This window comes from Urocitellus parryii, chromosome 2 (genome assembly GCF_045843805.1).
Source record: "Urocitellus parryii isolate mUroPar1 chromosome 2, mUroPar1.hap1, whole genome shotgun sequence".
NCBI classification, from domain to species: Eukaryota; Metazoa; Chordata; class Mammalia; order Rodentia; family Sciuridae; genus Urocitellus; species Urocitellus parryii.
In genome coordinates, this window is record NC_135532.1 from 173,801,840 (window position 1) to 173,822,303 (window position 20,464).

General features: G+C 35.7%; 1 protein-coding gene across 1 annotated transcript in view; it reads right to left on the reverse strand.

Annotated features, from left to right (window-relative positions):
* The window catches only part of Pcyt1a (phosphate cytidylyltransferase 1A, choline), a 58,969-nt gene that overhangs the window by 31,791 nt on the left and 6,714 nt on the right, over nt 1–20,464 (reverse strand). The window contains exon 2 of the mRNA XM_026394144.2: nt 5,023–5,149. Coding sequence (XP_026249929.1) covers nt 5,023–5,139 — 117 coding nt within the window. The 5' untranslated portion in view covers nt 5,140–5,149. The remainder of the gene's footprint in view (nt 1–5,022; nt 5,150–20,464) is intronic.

A 20,464-nucleotide genomic window follows, 5' to 3' on the forward strand; every position in this document is an offset into this window, starting at 1 on the left:
TGGTCTAGCTTCTATCTATCCCTGTTTATTTTTTTTTAAAGTAGTTGGACATAATATCTTTATTTTGTTTATTTATTTTTATGTGGTGCTGAGGATCGAACCCAGGGCCTCGCATGTGCTAGACGAGCGCTCTACCGCTGAGCCACAATCCCAGCCCCATATCCCTGTTTAAACCATCTTTTCCAAAGCTTAAATGTCTTGACATGCCAAAATGCAGTGCTTCCTGAGGTAACCCAGACACTTTTCAGATAACTCCCATTCCTAAAAAGGTTTTTACTGTGCTTTAAGTTAAAACCTGTGTCGCTGCATTTTCCAATCAGTCAACTTCCTTTTGCCTAGACTTTCAACCAACATAAATTAAGAACCTCTATGTGCCAGTGGCTATGCATTGGAGTTACTGTTCAGTTTACGGACAAAGAGGAGAAAGATACAGCAACAGATAACAAACAGTATCACAGTGCCAAATAGAAGTAAATTAAAGTTACCAATAGCTGTTTAGAGGATCCCAAGGGGTGGGCTCAGTGGTTTCGGAAAAGTTTCATCAAGGGCAGAGGGGTAGGAGGGAAATGGAGGGGGCAGGAGGATTAGCAAGGATGGTGAAATGTGATAGACATCATCGTCCAAAGTATATGTATGAAGATACAATTTGGTGTCAACATACTTTATATACAACCAGAGATATAAAAAATTGTGCTGTATACATGTAATAAGAATTGTAATGCATTCCACTGTCATTTTTTAAAAATCAATTTAAAAAAAGAGATCATTTCTATACTTGTATAAATAAGAGTACAAGAAATGTACATAAGAGAGTACAAATTCAGAAGTGTGAAGTAATAGTATGTTAAGCAGACGATAAATAATATTACTGGAGAAATATATTTGGTTGCAATGAGGTTGTTGTAATTACTTATCTATAAGCAGAACTATGGCCAATTTTCTTCATAGTTTAGGTACTCTATGACTTGTTTACCTATATGATAAATACTAAAATAGATTAAGTGTCTTACTTTTTGTAAATATTTTGGGATTTTTTTTCAGTGTCAGGGCTCAAACTCAGGGTCTTACACATATGAGGTAAGCATTCTGCCAGTGACTGATACCCTCCCCAGCTCTTGTGGTACTTCTCATTTCAAAAACATCTTTATCAGTAAATTCTTTATACTTACAGACAACAACATAGTGTTATTCCTTAATTTTTTCTTTTTAACTCTTTTCTCTTCTATCCATTTCATCCTGACCTACCAGTCTGGCTACCTAATATTTGGTACCTTTCTATTCCTTTTCCCACTTTCAGGAAAGCACTCTCCTAAAGTTACTCAGCTCTGAGTTATAGAGCTCTATATGCTTCTGTCTTTTTTTTTTTATTATTTTTTAGTTCTCGGCAGACACAACACCTTTGTTGGTATGTGGTGCTGAGGATCGAACCCGGGCCGCACGAACGCCAGGCGAGCGTGCTACCACTTGAGCCACATCCCCAGCCCCTATATGCTTCTGTCTTTCAAAGGTTTACAACCCTAGCACCTACTGCTATGAAGTAACAGTATACCATGCAATATCTTATTTACTCAATCCAAACATCAACTCATGAACAAATAAACAAAATGTGGTATGAGATATATGACGGCATATAATTTGGCAATGAAGAGAAATGAAGTAGTCAAACATGCTATGACATGGATGAACCTTGAAAACTTGTTCAGTGAAAAAAGTCAGCCACAAAAGATCACATTTTGTATGATGTAATTTGTATATAGGCAAATCCATACCCAGAAAGATCAGTGGTTTCCAGAAGCTGGAGAGATTGAAGGGAAATGGACAGTGATTACTAATGAGCACAGAGCTATATGGGGTGGTAAAAAAAAAAAAAAAAAAAAAAAATCTGATATTGATTGTAGTGATGACTACACTAAAAACCACTGAATTGCTAGGTTGGTAGTGTAGATTATATGATATCTTAATTATATCTCAATAAAGCCATTACAAAAGAAGAAAAATCTTGTTTGCATTTCATTTGCTTTGAATTCAAGAGAATTCAAAGATAGAAAGGGAACAGTGAAGACAACAGACACTGGAGATAACAGTGGAGATAGCAGTGGAGATAGCAGATACTATTCCTCACTAGGATTGGTCCAGCCAGTCTTGATGAGTTAGACTTTGACTATTAGCCCATTCTAAAAAGCTAGTGTATACTAGGGAGGAATGTGGAATAGGTAGCAAGTCACTGAACTGCTTTTACATGAACATATGAAACAAAGTAATCTAAAGCACTGAAATTCCTCAGATTCTAGCAAGCAATTTAAATCCTCTCAGAGCTCATTCCACTAAAAAGACTGGACTCATTTGTTCTCTTCCTGAGTATGATAACTGGTTGAGAATAGCACCCATTTAGTGTTATCTTGTCCCTACTCCAAGTGATAGTGCTGAACTAGTGCCCACTACCATCTCTGAATTCTGAACAAACTTTCTGAATTCTCTAACAAACTTTCAGAAATTAACAATGTCCTATTTTGTTAAGTTATTTTCTGAGCTTACTTGCTTTGTAAGGCAGAATAATGGCCTCCTAAAGATGCCCAAATCCTGCTGGGCTTGGTGGTGCATACCTGTAATCCTAGCGGCGTGGGAAGGCTGAGACAAGGAGGATTGAGAGTTCAAAGCTAGCCTCAGCAAAAGCGAGACGCTGAGCAATTGAATGAGTAATGTAAGAGGGGTCTGGCAGAGCATCGGAGGGAGAGACCACACAAGAGACTTACTCCATGCAATTGGCAAAAGGGGATTTATTGGGGATCCATTCCAGCGCACTGGGGCACCGTACTCACTCAAGAAGGAAGGGCAGCCCGGAGCCCAGAGGTCAAGCAGAGCTTAAGTACACTTTCTGGAGAGGGCGGTGGGCTTTGCATACATCAGAACAAATCATCATGAGGCGCGGGAAAATTGAACAACTCTGAGACGTGATTGGCACATTCATTGGCGGGAACAGGTCGGGCGGGGGTGATTGGTCATTCCTAAGCAGGTTACACATTCAAACTGATTGGTTCGGCCCTGTGACGAACTGCACAGGGCCCTAGGCTAAATGGCCAGTAGGGCGTTGTTTTAACTATCTCAGGAATCTGGGTGTAACAGAGGAACTTAATAATACCTAATCTTTTACATTCAAGCTTTCCAGCTTAGAAACTTTACCCTTTCAGTCCTTATCTCTAAATTAAATACAAAAAAAGGCTGGGGAGGTGTCTCAGTGGTTCAGTTGCCCCTGAGTTCAATCTCTGGTATCTGCCCCGGACCAAAAAACAAAAAGATGTCCACATCCTATTCCTTGGACTATGACTATGTTACCTTATATGGCAAAATGGATTAGCAAATGTGATCAGATTAAGGATTTTGAGACAGGAAGATTATTCTGATTAATTTAGATGTACACAGTGTAATTACAAAATAATCTTTATAAGAGAAAAGAGGAGGTAGGGAGAATCAATCAGAAAAGGAGATGCAATGACAGGAGCAGAAAAAGCCAAAATGATATAATTACTGTCCAGCACCATGTGCTAGGCAATGTAGGCAGATGCTAGAAGCTAAAAAAAACAAAAAACAAGGAATTCTTCCCTAGAACCTCCAACCTTACCAACACAGACTTCTGACCTATATATAAATGTATTATACATTTATACTATTTTGTTGTAATTTGCTACAGCAGCAATGGGAAACTAATACACTTGTCCCTGACAATATCATCAATATCAGGCCCAGAGGTATATGCCTCCTATTTGTAGAGTCCAGTCGTTCTTATTGCTCAAGATAAAGTACTGGTTTTGAACAACTATTAATTGTCACAGAGAAGAATTTTTTTTTTCCTTAGGGATACAAAGCTCCAGAACTAACCAGTAGAAGCTGCAGTTTGATAAATGGCTAGTGCTTAATACAGGTAAAGAAAACACAGAGGGCTGGGGATGTGGCTCAAGCGGTAGCGCGCTCGCCTGGCATGCGTGCGGCCCGGGTTCGATCCTCAGCACCACATACCAACAAAGATGTTGTGTCTGCCAAGAACTAGAAAATAAATATTAAAAAAAATAAAAATAAAAAAAATAAAGAAAACACAGAAATACATAATTATGTCACTAAAATTTTGAAACTCTGATTTCATAATAAAATTGTGTGTGCCTCAGTAATAATTTCAATTGTGTGTGAGTGATCCCTGTGTGTGTATGTGTATATGAAAGTATTCTTTGACATGCTTTTTTTGGGAGAGGTGGGTGGGGGGTTCCAGGAATTGAACCCAGGAGTGCTCAACCACTGAGCCACATCCTCAGCCCTTTTTATTTTTTATTTTGAGACTCTGTCTAAGTTGCTTAGGGCCGCATTAAGTTGCTGAGGCTGGCCTTGAACTTGAGATCCCCCTACCTCAGCCTCCTGAGTTGCTGGGATTACTTACAGGCATGCACCACCATGCCCAGCTTGACATTCTTTTTAGGGGAAGTCTTAAGAAGGATATAAAGTTAAGATAGGACAGGCAGTTTGGAATGGGGACTTTTATTTAAGGTTTGGCAGTAGATAAAAACTATAATAACTGACCCAGAGTAAAGGAGCATCAAGTGGGCAGTAATGGAAAAAGATTTTCATCTAAAATACAACAAGTTAAGACTGGAGGAATGATACAGGGAAAAAAGACAATAAGACACAGAACACTAGACACCATTAAGATCAAGTCATTACCAGGAGCCCCAATTTTCATATTTTGTTAGTATGGATGTGATCTGTAGCCTAATACAACACAGAGCCTCCAAATTTTCCTAACATTCTTTTTCCAATTCCAGTGTAGAGTTCTTACAACTGAGCTGTGAGTCATAAAATTTGGTAAGAAAACATAAATTTCTAAAAACTGTGAAAACATCCCTACTGTTCACTTACTTTTCTTTCTTCCCATTATTTAAGTAGATGTGTAACACTAATATTGCCAATGTTATATATCAGTTTATACCTTCCCCCTGCAAGGTTAAGTGTTCACAAAGAAATCTCTTCTTTACTTACAACTGTACAGCACGGCACTTTTGAAGGTATCCCATCTTCCTCTGTTGCCCCATTAGGTCCAGGTGCCTCTTTCCTCCTCTTCCTTGAATTGACTTTGGCTGAACTCTGTGCATCCATCTTCTTTTAACTGGTAATAGAAAGTGGAAAAATGTTTGTAACCAGTATTTCATAGATGCTAATACACTCAGCAAAGCAATGCACACATTTCACCAAGATGAGCCAAGAACATCTGGCAAAAAAAACAAAGCCTCACAAAACAGGCTCTGAGAGAAACAGTGAAACACTTCTGTGTGAAGCAATTAATCTCCTGACCTCAGAAGTTGTACCTGCTACCAATGCAACCTCTACACTTCTAATTTTATATCTTGACTATATGCAAAAGATTAGGATAACCTGGCTAAAAAAAGACACCTCTCTAGGTTGCTTATCTGGCATCTAAAATGCTTGGGACCAAAAGTATCAGATTTCAGATTCTTGAGATTTAGAATATTTGCACAGGGTTAAGCATCCCTAATGTGAAAATCTGAAATCCAAAATGCTTGGGAATCTGAAACTTTTTGGAAAAAAAAAAAAAAAAAAAAATATATATATATATATATATATTTTCCAACCTATATAGATTGAATACCCCTTTTATCATTTCTGGTTCAATTGGAGGCATGGCAGGTGCAAGGCAATGTGAAAGGTATGACTGGTAAAGACAGAGAAAAAAAAGACTTATTTATTTATTTGTTTATTTGTATGTACATTCATATTCATTCATTTATTTTTTGCAATATTGAGGATTGAATATAGGGGTATATTACCACTGGGTATAACCCCAGATCTTTTTTGTTTTATTTTGAGGCAGAATTTCATTAAGTTGCTGAAGCTGGCCTTGAACTTATGATCCTCATGCCTCAACCACTTTGGTTACTGAGATCACAAGTGTTTGCCACCACCCCTGGTGAGAAAAGAGACTTCTTAAAAGGATAGCTATTACCCAAGTCCTGGTTTAACATATAAGCATGGATTTCTTAACTCAAAATGCTTTGAAAGCCAGGCATGGTGGTGCATACCTATAATCCCAATGGCTCAGGAGGCCGAGACAGGAGGATCGAGAATTCAAAGCCAGCCTCAGCAAAAGTGAGGCACTAAACAACTCAGTGAAACCGTCTCTAAATAAAATACAAAATGTTCCTGGGGATGTGACTCAGTAGTCAAGTGCCCATGAGTTCAATCCCTGGTACAAAAAAAAAAAAAAAAAATGCTTTGTAGACCATTCTACTAGCGTTTAGCTCTATGGAAACTGAAGTAATAGTGTACCTTAAATGTTATTTCCCTTCCTTTTTCAGACCTATATTCCCTTCCTCTTTCAGGGTCTTAGTACCTTAAGCTTGCTCAGAGTCTCCAGCTATTAAAAGTCTACCCAGGTTTTTCTTCACCCAAAGGAAACTCATTTTTAGTGTCTCACTTTGCAAAGAGTTTTAGCAACTAGTTTATCATAGGAAAGTTCTGAATATTTGCTATTTCCTATTTAAATGTTGGCTTGTGCAACATCTCCTGCAGGGATATTTATATATTTCTCAGGTAATACAATTTGCTCAATAAGTTAATTTATTGATAATGATAAAATGTAAAAATATCAGCCAAATATTTGGGATAGGAAAAGTTCTGTGATTAACTGTCATCTCTAAGATAATGATACAGTGAAAAATCATCAGGGTAGAAGTAAAAGGATAGCTACACAATGAGGACATATTTTGCCTCACTGCCTCCTACAAGACCTCCTGAATGAGCCATTCATCAAAACAAATTCTGCTTTACTTTCTTTCCTCCTGCTAAATTCCAAGTGGTGATGTGACAAGATCTACAAGAAACCTGGCCTGGTTCTTAAGAGACTAAAGGTGACACCCCATGAGTCATGGGTAAGTATTAGACTGACAAACACATAGCTGAATCTAAAGTGAAAAATAAACACCACCCAGAAACTGTCTTTCATTACAAATGTGAATTAATATTTAATACTAAGTTCTTCCAGTTATAACAATCAGAGCTTTTATTTACTGCTGCTATTAATTATTCTTTCAAAACATCCAGAGGTCAGTACTCTCAAGTCATTGGTCTAAAAGGCCTGCTAAGAATGTCTAATCAATCCAATCAATGGCACATGATTGGATTGATTAGACACTCATTTTCTCTATCACATGAGAAAAGTGGCATCAGACAAATCAATATTATCAGGCAGTCAAAAATGTGAGCACTTAACTGTGAGCAAGGTACTCTTAACGTAATTTTTAACGTACAAACTAAATCCAGAGAACATTATGCTAATTGAAATAAGCCACGTACAGAAAGAGAAATACTGCATAAACCTCACTTATATGTGGAATATAAAAAGTGATCATAATAAATTAACAATAGATATATTATTACCCACTGTATATTTCAAAATTGCTCAAAGACTAGATTTTAAATGCTTTTACCACACATACAAAAGATTAACTATGTGAAGTGATCAATTTGTAAATTAACTTGATTTTTATCATTCCACAGTAAACATATATCAAAACATCATAGTGAGGGCTGGGAATGTAGCTCAATTTTAGAGTACTTGCAGAGTACATGTGAAGCCCTGGGTTATATCCACATACCAAACACACAGAGACACACACAAAATTGCAGTGTATCCCATAAACATATGGTTATTATTGCCAATTAAAAATACAATAAAGTGAAAGTACCAAGTATTTTCTCAAGGAAAATTTAATCATTGTAAGAAAATCACATGCAGAGCCCCACCTTAATATAAATATTTGATATAAAAATATTCTTCAGCATTCCAAAACCAGTAGGTGAACCCTTTGCTGAGGAACAAGATATTTACATAGTTTCAAAGTATTTCCCCATAGATTACTTATTAATTACAAAGGGAAAGTGTTTCTTTGGTAGTAGAAAAAAAATTTCAGCAAAAACATCACCAATAATGCCTCCTGATATAAGGCACTGAGGACATATTACCTACCAAAAATGTGTAAACTACATCAATTCACAAGAAAACAAGCAAAGAAACCCCAATTAAAAGATATTCTACAAGGAATCTGTAATCTTCAAAAAATGTCAACCATGGGGAAAAAAAAGGCTAAAAGACTATTCCAATTTAAGAATAAAGAGACAACTGAATATAATGCATGATTCCAGGTTGGAGAGGAAATTGTATAAAGGATAGTTATTAGGACAATCAATAAAATTTGAATACAGATTATATATCAGATAACAACATGCATCTATGTTTACATTCCAGAATTTGATAATTATACTGCTATCTAGAAGACTGTCATTGTTTTTAGGATACACATACTGAAGTATCTTGGGATAAAATATCATGATTTCTACAGCTTGCTCTAGGTGAAAGAAAAACAAAGAAGGAATAGAATTAGGAGGAAAAGGGCAAGGGGAAGAACATATATTTAAAAGTAAAAAAAAATATGGGAAAATCATCAATTTTTAATCTAAATGAGATTTATAGGAGTAGATTTTAATATTCTTGCAACTGTTCTATAGGCTTTACTATTTTTTACCTTTTTTCAAAATAAAAAGAGGAAGAGAGGGAGAAAGAGAAGAAAAACGTGTATATTATATATACAATGAGCTGAGGATGTAGCTCACTGGAAAAAGATGGTACAGTATATATGACAATACATTCAATACATGAATCTAGGTACAGCATAAAGGAATTTAATATTCTTGCAACTTTTCTATAGGCTCTACTTTTTTCAAAACAAAACATTTAATTTTTGTTTGTTTATTGTTTTTCATTTTTGTTTGAGATGGAGTTTCACCATTTTCTGGGCTAATGGAGAACTCTTGGGCACAAGCAATCCTACATCTCAGTTGCCACAGCAACTGGCAAAAAAAAAAAAAAAAAGTTTTAATTTTAAAAGTGCTCTACAACAATTTCCTGCACAGAAAGGACCTCATATGAAATTGACATTTAGGGTTTCTAGAAACACATGATTGATACATACACATATACATACATACACATACACACACACACACACACACACACACAGAAGTACGTTTAGTAATTTAAGACTCTTACAAAGAAAATAATAATAGCAATAGTTATAATAAAGCTATCCTTTTTTTAATATTTACCATGGGCTAGGCACTGTGCCATGCATTTAATATATATATATATATTACCTTCTTGACCCCTATAATCTAAGAAGTGGGTATTATTAGTACAATGTACAAATGAGAAAATTAAGGATCAGGGAAGTTAAGCAACCCCACCCATGAGACCAGATAGCTAATAAGAAGGAAAGTCAGACTTTAAATTGAGCCTTGTCTAATTCTAAAACTTGTACTTTTCTGTCTTTCAGAGATACAAATTTTTTTTTTTTTATATAAGCCGGTCAGCCTAACTAAACGCTGGGATAAAAAGTCATGATTACTCAAAGGTAAAAAGGTCCTAAGGCAAACCAAATAAAACTGATATAGCTACTGGCCTGATTCAGAGACTGCCAATCAGGTAGCCATACAGATCAACAGACCTTTCCTACTGGATGGTCTTGCTAAGGTTTCCTGATAAACTGAAGCGATAAAGAATTCTTTTATCTCTGCTCCTCCCCCTTCTATATTACAAAAAGGTGATCTTTTAAAGACCTGTATATTTCTCATTTGTGGTACAAAACAGAGTTTTAAGGGTGCTATAATAAATCAGGGGTCGGGGCTGGGGATGTGGCTCAAGCGGTAGCGCGCTCGCCTGGCATGCGTGCGGCAGGGGTTCGATCCTCAGCACCACATACCAACAAAGATGTTGTGTCCGCCGAGAGCTAAAAAATAAATATTAAAAAATTCTCTCTCTCTCTCTCCTCTCTCACTCTCTCTTTAAAAAAAAAATAAATAAAATAAAATAAATAAATAAATAAATAAATCAGGGGTCAATGTCATATTCACTATATTATTTCCCATAACTTCAAATTAAAATCCCTAATCCTTACTAAAAAAATAAAATAAAAAAAAATCTAAAAACACATTTACAGGAGCTTCTCAGAAGTCTTTGCTCTGTTTTTTCTTTTTCTTTTTTGGGGGGAGTGGTGGTAACTAGGGTAGCTTTAGGCTTTAATGAAGTATAACTGACATACTTTAAAGTGTATTTATGAGTTTTAACACATTTACACACATGTGAAATTATCAAAAGTAAGAAAATGAACATATCTACCACCCTCAAATTTTCTCATACCACTTTATAATCTTTATGATCATTTCTTCCCTAATCCAACTTTTCTGCTTTTATATCTTTGACAACACATTAAATGTGCAACACATAAAATTTGCTTTGTTTTTAAATGTTTATTTCTTAAAGTACTATATCATCTTGTCATATGATTGAATTTAACTGGCCAAACATACCAGATATTATCATACTAAAAACAAAAAAAAGGCTTTTTACTCCAAGAGTTAATAATATCAATGTGGCTATCAAAGATATTTTAAAGCCTAGCAATATCTAAGGTCTCTAAATGAGTCTCTAGATCTTGTGACACTGGCTCTATTTCACGAGTTTTAAAAAAAAGACACAAAGAATATAACTCAAAGCATACTTTAACATACCACAAATGGGATTTGGGACAAAAAAAAAAAAAGACTGGTGACTACCTATTTAAAGTGAGCTGGGTGCAGTGGCGCATGCCTATAATCCCAGCAGTTTAGGAGGCTAAGGCAGGAGGACTACAAGTTCAAAGCCAGCCTCAGCAAAATCCAGATGCTAAGCAACTCAGTGAGACCCTGTTTCTACAAAAATACAAAATAGGGCTGGGGGTGTGGCTCAGTGATTGAGTGCCTGAATTCAATCCCCAGTATCAAAAAAAAAAAAAAAAAAGCTAAAGTAAAATTCACAAGCATAGAAAAAAAATTAAGGCAGCCATTATTACTGTTAACTTATATAAATTATATAACCCTTTGGTATATAATAGTAATATTCTATCTGTATTTCAGCTGGTCACATATATTCTTTAACAAAAATCTCTCTCCATCCTATATAAATCTCTCTCATCAAATGGCTAAGGAAGAGAGAGTTTCTTAGTACTTTTTTACCTATGTTGCATTTTGAGAAATGTAAAAATCTTTAACCTCACCCTGTCAGTATAGTGCAGTGATTAAGAAATCCAAACCTAAAATCAGATTACCTAAGTACAAATCCTATTCTCTACCACTTGGCACTTAGACAAATTCCTTAATCTCTCCAAGTCTTATAAGTATTATCTATCAAATAATGTTTAAGTGGGATAATCCAGGTAAAGCCCTAGTTCAGTAAAGCCCTGGCATAGTAATTGCTTATAAATATTAGCTGCTATTATTACTCAGTAGTAGTAGTTGTCATCATGTGCCGAAGCTTACCTTCTATGTATCCCTACATGAAAAGAGATGTTAGGTTTTCCTCCTATGATTACTGTTTTAGTCTGTTTTTCATTATAACAATAAAATACCTGAAAAAAAAAGCTTTTTTATAAAGAAAAGAGGTTTATTTAGCATACAGTTTTAGAGTCTGAAAGCCCAAGATCAGTTGGCTCCTTGAGCTCAATCTCTGGTGAAGGCCTACTGGCAGATATCATCATAATGGTGGGAACATATTCAAGAGGAAGAGATCACATGACCACACAGGAAGCCAGGGAGAGGGGAGGGGTCAAGTTTATTCTTTTTATAACAACCCTCTTGAGAAAACTAACTCAGGATCCCACTGGAACTACCTTAATCCCTTTAAGGGAAGCCCCTCCCCCATAATCTCCATTACACTCCATTTCTTAAAGATCTCATATGTAAACCAGCTGTGGTGGCACACAACTGTAATCCCAGTGACTCAGGAGGCTGAGGGAAGAGGATCACCAATTTGGGGCCAGTCTTAGCAACTTAGTGAGATAACTTAAGGAGATACTGTCTCAAAATTAAAAATAAAAAAAGGCTAGGAATGTAAAGTGGTAAAGTGCCTCTGGGTACCCCCCAGTACCCCAAAAAAAACAAAAGCATATAAACCAAAGCATTCCATGCCTGCTCCCAACTATAAAGTTTCATATCTATCTCACAATGCAAAATACACTCATTCCACACCATGGTACCAAAGTCTTAAGTAGTTCCAGCATCATTTAAAAGTCCAAGTTCAAAGTCTCATCGGAGGCTCAAGGCAACTGTTTATAGTTGTGAGCCCCTATAAAATTAAAAACAAGTTACAGACTTCTAAAATAAAATGGTGGAATAAGGATAAAATGAATACTTCTATTCCAAACAGAAGATAGAGGCAGTAGAAAGAAGTAATCAGCTCAAATCAAAATCAAAACCAAACCAAAGCTCCAAGATACTGTGCACACTGTGGCAAGAGATGGATCCCCAAATCACTGAGCAGCTATACCTCATGGCTTTGCTGGTCACAGAACACACAGTTACTCTTTGAGGCTGGTTCTACATGCTGCCTAGCAGGCATTGCATGGTGCTGGTAGCTTTACCTTTCTGGTCCCCACTGTGGCCAAAGGAAGGAAGGAATGAAGTTAGTTTACTTAGATCATGATTTGGAGACTCAAGGCCCACATTTGGTTAGTGACAGCCTTTTTGCTAGCAGTATCTTGGGGTGGGCAGAGAATATCACATAGCTAGAGACAAGGAACATGCATGTCTGTTTTGGTTTCTCTCTCACTTCTTATAAAGCTACCAGTATTCGATCATGGAGCTACACCCTGATGATCTTATCTAGTCCTAATCACCTCCTAAACATCTCAACCACCTCTAAACACTATAGCTGGATTAAGTTTACATCCTCTTAATACCTCACAATGGGGATTAAATTTCAACACGTGAACTCTTGGGAAGCACACTCAAATAATATCCAAACCATAGTACTACAATTATAAAAAGTATACTTTCACTAGGTGCAGTGGCACACACCTGTAATCCCAAGCCCTTGGGAGGTTTAGACAGGAAGATGGAGAGTTCAAAGCCAGCCTCAGCAAAAGTGAGTTGCTAAGCAACTCAGTAAGACCCTATCTCTAAATAAAATACAAAATAGGGCTAAGGATGTGGCTCAGTGGGCGAATACCCCTGAGTTAAATCCCTGGTACCCACCCCAGGAATTTAAAAGTTTACTTTCAATGCAAAAGTATCATAAAATATGAAGTGTATACTACATTTCTCTCCCCCATCCTTACCCCTATACCATTTTAAAAATCACTATTCTAGCAAGAACTCTTCTGGAGTCTGATGTTAAATTATGATGAAGAAACATTACTACCTCTACTATTAGCAATTATATAGCACCTGTATGCCCAAACACTTTAAAATTACTGAAATTCTCTTAATGTTTGTTTGTTTTTGGTACCAGGGATTAAATCCAGAGTTTAATTAAACTCAACCACTAAGCCACATCCCTAGCTCTTTTTTGTATTTTATTTAGAGATATGGTTCTCACTAAGCTGCTTAGGGCCTTGCTAAATTGCTAAGACTGGCTTTGAACTTGTGATCCTCCTGCCTCAGCCTCCCAGGCCCCTGGAATTACATTCCTGGCTAATGCTCACCACCTTTTGAGATAGGTATATTATTTTTATCACTCATTATAGATAAGGAAACTGAGGGACAGAAGGTCACACAGCTAGCAAAGGTCCAGGCAGGAATGAAATTAAATCAGTGGGCTTCAGAAAACACTAATGTATAATTATCTACACTATACTACATTATACAAGAGATACCTGATAACTCTAAATATCTGAATGTTTGTCATGTTGGTCAGGGCAATAAGAGTCTAGATAACAGAAAATCGCCTTGTTGGAAGATGCAGACACAAGATTTTAACTAAACACAATAACAACAATAACAACATCTTGTAAGGAATAGGAGTTATATGAAAAGGAACTGGGTTACCCCAGGAGGCCCCGCATTTTGGCATGCCAAGACACTCAGGCAAAGGTGTTCACTAGAGATAGCTTTCTGCTACAGAAAATGCCCAAGACAAGGAAAAATATGTAGGAAAATTTTCTCACTTTCTTGATAAGACTTTAACAAACTAACACCTGTAGTAACATACAGAGATGCCAATTCACGCCTAAATTCAGTATGAGTATCCACCCAGTCCTATAAACCTGCAGTTGCACTGCTTGATTTTATAAGCAAATGTTTGAATAGAAAATATTTTACAATTATCTGTTGAAAGAACCTACTGATAGTCTGAGTCAGTACTGAATCTGAGAAATTATAGAAAACAAAAAACGTTAAGAACTGGACAAATGTCTTAGAAGTTAAAGGAGAACTCCTGAAACTATAGCTGAACCATTGTAGAAAATGTTCTATTCTCTCGACATGATCACAAGTTCAAAGCCAGTCCTAGCAATTTAGTAAGGCCCTAAGCAGCTTAATGAGAACCCTATCTCTAAATAAAATACAAAAAAAAAGAGCTAGGGATGTGGCTTAGTGGTTGAGTTTAATTAAACTCTGGGTTTAATCCCTGGTACCAAAAACAAACAAACATTAAGAGAATTTTCAGTAATTTTAAAGTATTTGGGCATACAGGTGCTATATAAGTGCTAACAGTAGAGGCAGTAATGTTTCTTCATCATAATTTAACATCAGACTCCAGAAGAGTTCTTGCTAGAATAGTGATTTTTAAAATTTTTTAGATAATTATATCATCATGACAGATGGACAAGAAAGAAAACAGCTATGTGCTTCAAACCTGAAAGGTGGGTGGGCATAGTTATCACCAATATTTCTAAAAGCTATAAGATATACTACTTTAGATTTTTTTTTTTAATTACACAAGGCCCTGGGTTCGATCTCCAGCACAAAAAGAATAAAATAAAATAAAAAGAGTACAACATTTAAACATTTTCAGGAATAGAAAGGTTACTATCTCATAAGGAATTCATTTTGATAAATGAACTAATATTGTGTCAGTGCAACAACTAAAAAAATGTTAATTCTTCTCAATTAGATGAAATCTGCTTTCTAAGGTGGGAGACTTCAACTTAAAGGGCTAGTACTGTCCCTTTATTTCTTCAATAAAGAAAAAGTATACTTTATTGTAGCTTTCCAAATACATGAAAACATAACTCATGTTCCTTAAGTCTCCCCTTTCCATGGCCAAACGTTTCCTATAACTGTTCCTCAAAATTCCCCTCACTATCTCTCAACCATTTCCAAACACATAGTATGTCCATATTCCCAGAAGTGAAATCAATTTCTCATTGGCCTAAAGGAGGCTCAACAAAGTAGAACAAGGCTTTCTCTTCTGAATATAAGATGTCAAAACCTGAAGTATGGGCTGGTAATATGGCTCAGTGGTAGAGCACTGAATGTATGAGGCCCTGGGTTTGATCTCCAGCACCACAAAACAGCAACAACAACAAACAAGCAAAAGAAAAACTAAAATAATTTCAAATTATGAGGAATGACTGGCTTTAGATTGAGATCATTCAAACTTCTTTGAGAGCAAAACTTTGTTACTTCAACAATTAAATGGAAATACTTCTAAAAATTTTCCACGCTCTCCTTTCATTAGCTATTAACTTTTCTTGACAACTCTGGTACTCTGGCCTGACCAAGTTCTGTAAAGCTGGGTTTTAAAACTATGTTATGCTTTCTGTCATTTCTGTGATTCTTCTCTAACTTTCAATCATCATTTTCCAATGCTGCTAATTTCCAATATGTAGATCATTTTTTTATGATCTTGGTAACCAAAACAAAATTCTTGTAATTATGTGAGCTCTGTCAGGGAGATTCTCTGAAACAGGGATCGTGGCTATGTTTCCAGTGCCATTATTCCTTGTAAATAATGAGTGCTAAAATGTTTGTTGAATGAACAAATAATATGTACACTAAGTATAAATATTTATTCTACAATAATAATCTTTAAAAAAAGGAGGAAGAATCTGTAAACAATTAAGTGCTAGGACTTTGTGTCATCTATTTTGACCTACCCACTAAATAGTGAGGTATTTATTCCTGGACACCCATCAATGAAGTTCAAGATTACAGTAGAATTCTGAGAAATCACTGGTGTGTAAGTATATTGTTATTTAAAACCTCTAAGCCTTTTTCATATGAACTTCCCAAGCTAGACTTCCACTATCCTGGATCTATATAATTATTTGCCTGAAGATTATACATTCATTCCTTTTTTAAAGTTGATCTTGTTTGTCACAATCCTGTGAAGTTAATATTGGTTGGTCTGTTTGTTCTAATCTGTTGAGATAATTTCAAATCTTGAATGACATCTATTATATTAGCTATTTATCACAAGTTATAAAAACTATAAATATGAAAAAAATGAACATGGCTTTTATGTCTATATCCAAGGTACTCCTGAAAATGCTGATCAGGACAGACATATGTTCCCATATTCCAATATGACATATCACTAGAAGCCTCTCTCTTCATTGAGATCCACCCTTAATACTCTTTATGTAAAATACAAAGAAAGAGATTATCTCCAGAAAATAGAATACAGACTGTATTTAGAATTCTTAGTAGTTATGGTATTCAATAGGATATAAATCCATTTCACAATGCAAACATCCAATCCACATTTCTACATGACAGCCCCAAAGATTATAATGATAATAGTGATTATAATAATTATAACTAGCTAGGAACAATGGTGCAGGCCTGCAATCCCAGGTATTCAGGAGGCCAAGGCAGGAAAATTGCAAGTTCCAGGCCAGCCTGGGCAACATAACAAGATCCTGTCTTAGAATAAAAAATACAAAGGGTTGGGGATGTAGCTCAGTGGTAGAGTATGTGTGATTTCAATCCCTGGTACTGCAAAACAATACTGGTTGTTGTTATTATTTCATGTAAATATACCTATATTTATATTAATTAAAATAATAATTTATTATTATAGTTATATAACTAACACTCAGAGTACTTCCTATGTCAATAAGTTTTAAATATATTAAATAACTTAATTCTCACAACAATCCTACAAGGTAGATAATGCTATTATCTTTATTTTATACATGAGGAAACTGAAGCACAGCTAGATTAAATGACTTGACTGAAATCATTCACACACCTACCACACAGCAAAAATGGATTTTTTCTATATTCCAATAAAACTTTACTTGTAAAACAAAGGTGGCCAGCCCAGTACTTGAACTCATAAATTTTGACTTGAGGGTCTGTGCTCTTAACTACAACACTCTACGACCCATTATATAATACAATCACAGATTCACTTAGTCATGATCACTTATTGCATATTGACCAGGACACACTATGTTAGAGAGGAATTTAATTTCACTTTTCATAAAACTGGCCTCCCTTCTAAGCATATCACTAGCAGAGTACTTAGGCACTCCAGGGGCTTGTTTTGGTTTAATCCAGAGTAGAAAAGTGGAGGTGCCGCTATACCAGGAATCACAACATATGAACTGAGATTTAATTCCAGGTCCCCCTGGTTCCTTAACTGTAGGTTAAGGTAAGTCCCTTAATGCTAGGAATTTCTTCATGTGTCTAAGAAAGGTTCTGGTAAAATGTACTTACCTTCTGAAACATGGTAAGAATCAAATGAGAAATTAGACTATAAACTCTTATAATAACCCTAATCTGAAAAGACCACCTTGTCATCTGGAAACTCATCTGTTCAGTGTGGCTTCATCCTCAGCCCTAATGGCAGAATGTGCCAAACCTAAACCAATGACCACATCATACTCCCTGACCACAGAAAACCAGGGTGTAGGGTGGCAGGGGAAGGGCCCTGGTAAGTGACCTAAGTAAATCCAATCAGAGTAAATCTCAGCAAATGCCTGGACAAAGATTATTAGTTCTTTCTTTGTGTATTTAAACCTGGGAATGTGGCTCTAGGAACCATTCTGTAACTACGTAATGACCCTTCTGTAAATAGAAGGAAAGCCTTTCTGGAGTCAAGCAACACAAAGAAAACAGAGCTGCTGATGATGATAAACCAGATCAAGAACTGTTTGATTATGCCAATCAATATATTCTCCTCTTGCTTAAACCTATTAAGTTGTTTGTTTTTACCACTTGGAACAAAAAAAATCATAATTCAAACATGCAGTACCTAGTAATGAGCCCTAGTATACAGTAATTGCCCATTGTTTAACTGAATCAATGTAGTAACAGAAAGCTGCTATGAATTTTTGAAAAAGTATTTTGCTTCATCTGTTTCCACTATTTCTTATCTGTTTATTCTATTTGTTATCTGCTTACATATACATCTATTTGTGTGTGTGTGTGTGTGTGTGTGTGTGTTTTAGTTGTTGATAGACCTTTATTTTATTTCTTTATACATGGTGCCGAGAATCGAACCCAGTGCCTCACATGTGCCAGGCCAAGTGCACTACTACTGAGCCCCAGCACCAGCCCCAGCCCTATTACTTTTATTTTTCTAGACAGGCTCTCTACCTCTGAGTTATATCCCTAGCCCTAGTTCTTCTATTTTTCTAAAGATAACTTTTGTGTTTTATTTTATACTTTACATTATACTTTTCAAATTGAAGTCTTAAGACTCTTTTAATTTTGAACATATGTTTTATATATTCTTTAAGTTTAAAAATATATCTAATGCTTTCTGGGTTTTAGTATAAACATTTCTATATCTTAGGATATGATGAAGAGGAAGAAAACACCATATCATATACATTTTATAACAATAACCCTAAAATAATTCAGAAATTAAAAAGATTAATCCTCATACCTTTCCTCTAGACTAGTAATGTTTAAAATCTGACTTTTTAGGTCTCTCAAGGTTTATTTTTTTTTCCCTTTTCTCAATGTTCCTCTTAGATCAACCATCGGTTCACTCATATCTACTAACTTTTATGTACCACCACAGCTTGTGGAATTATTTAATAATAATGCTTAAAATAATGTAAAAATTACTCTCCAGTTTCCTTCATGTTCCAATAGATGCCACCTAGACACATCAACTTTGCTACTGATCCAGTATAGAGAAAATGTACGTGAGAGGATAAGGATATTGTAGGTACAATAAGCACATCATAATATTTTTTAATTTTAATATACTTTCATTTAATTAGTTTAATATGGTCAGATTCAGGGCTGGGGCTATAGCTCAGTGGCAGAAGCTCAGTGGCAGAGGTCTTGCCTAGCATGCATGAGGCACTGGATTGGATCCTCAGCACCACATAAAAATAAACAAATAAGGGCTGGGGTTGCATAGCTCAGTGAACTGGGTTCAATTCTCAGCACCACATGTAAATAAATAAATAAAATAAAGATCCATAGGCAACTAAAAATAAAATAAAATATTTAAAAATAAATAAACAAAAAAAGGCATTCTGTCCATCTACAACTATTAAAAAACTTGTTTAAAATATATAGGATATATATTTTTATATATATATTTATATATATATATTAAATATATAAAATATATAGGATCCATATATAGGAGGGAAGTCCACTATAAAAATGTGAAATATTCCACGGACAGATGTGCAATTCGAAAGTTTAGCAATATCTGGGATGTAGATATAATCTTATATACAGATATCTAAAATATAATGTTAACACATTACAATGCATAAAACCCCAGCCATTATCTATGTTGGCCAAGAAGAAAGAACCATAGTAAAAAGTGGTCAGGACAAGTGCAACAGCTTGTGTTTACACCACAGTTAAATGCATCTGTTGAAATCTGATATCTCAACAAATAATACAAAGCATTAAATCTTTGTTGGAAGAGTTAAGTTACTACTTAGAAGCAAAGTTGTCAATTCAAAACACAGAGATGCTTTGGGAAAGCACAAGAAAAAACAGTAAAGAAAAGTGAGAAAAGAAATGACACTGTTCATCTAAAACAAAACTCACACAATCCAGCACAGCATGAGATTGGAGACTACTTAGAGAAGCAAATTTCCATTCAGCAAAGGTAACTCATTGGCTGAGGAGGATTTGCAATGCTTTATGCAGAGGTTCTCTCAGTTCCTGCAATGCTTTCTCCAAAATGGACCAAGCAGTCCTCTCTATTGAGCGTTCTGGGTTAGCAGGGCTAAACACTGGAGAAATGTGATGGTCAAAGCCTGTGCTGGTGAAGACTTCAGAAATTTCTTTGTCCAGAGATTTTAGCTTTTCTTCAATTTCAGATTTAACTTTTAAAAATACTTGTGGGTCCATGGGGCTGGGGCTATAGCTCAGTGGCAGAACACTTGCCTAGCATGAGTGAGGCACTGGGCTGGATCTTCAGCATCACATAAAAATAAACAAATAAAATAACGGCATTCTGTCCATCTACAACTACAAAAAATAAAAATAAAAAAATATTTTTTTTAAATACTTCTGGGTCCAGAGATTGTGAAACTTTATCTAGTTGAGCCCCTTGGGGTGAGAGAAGATGTTGTTCTTGAGAGAGTCACAAGTAGGTGAAAACCACACACTTTGTTTCATAGTGAAATTCTAGAGACATGGTAGTAGAGGACACCATTGGGTTGGC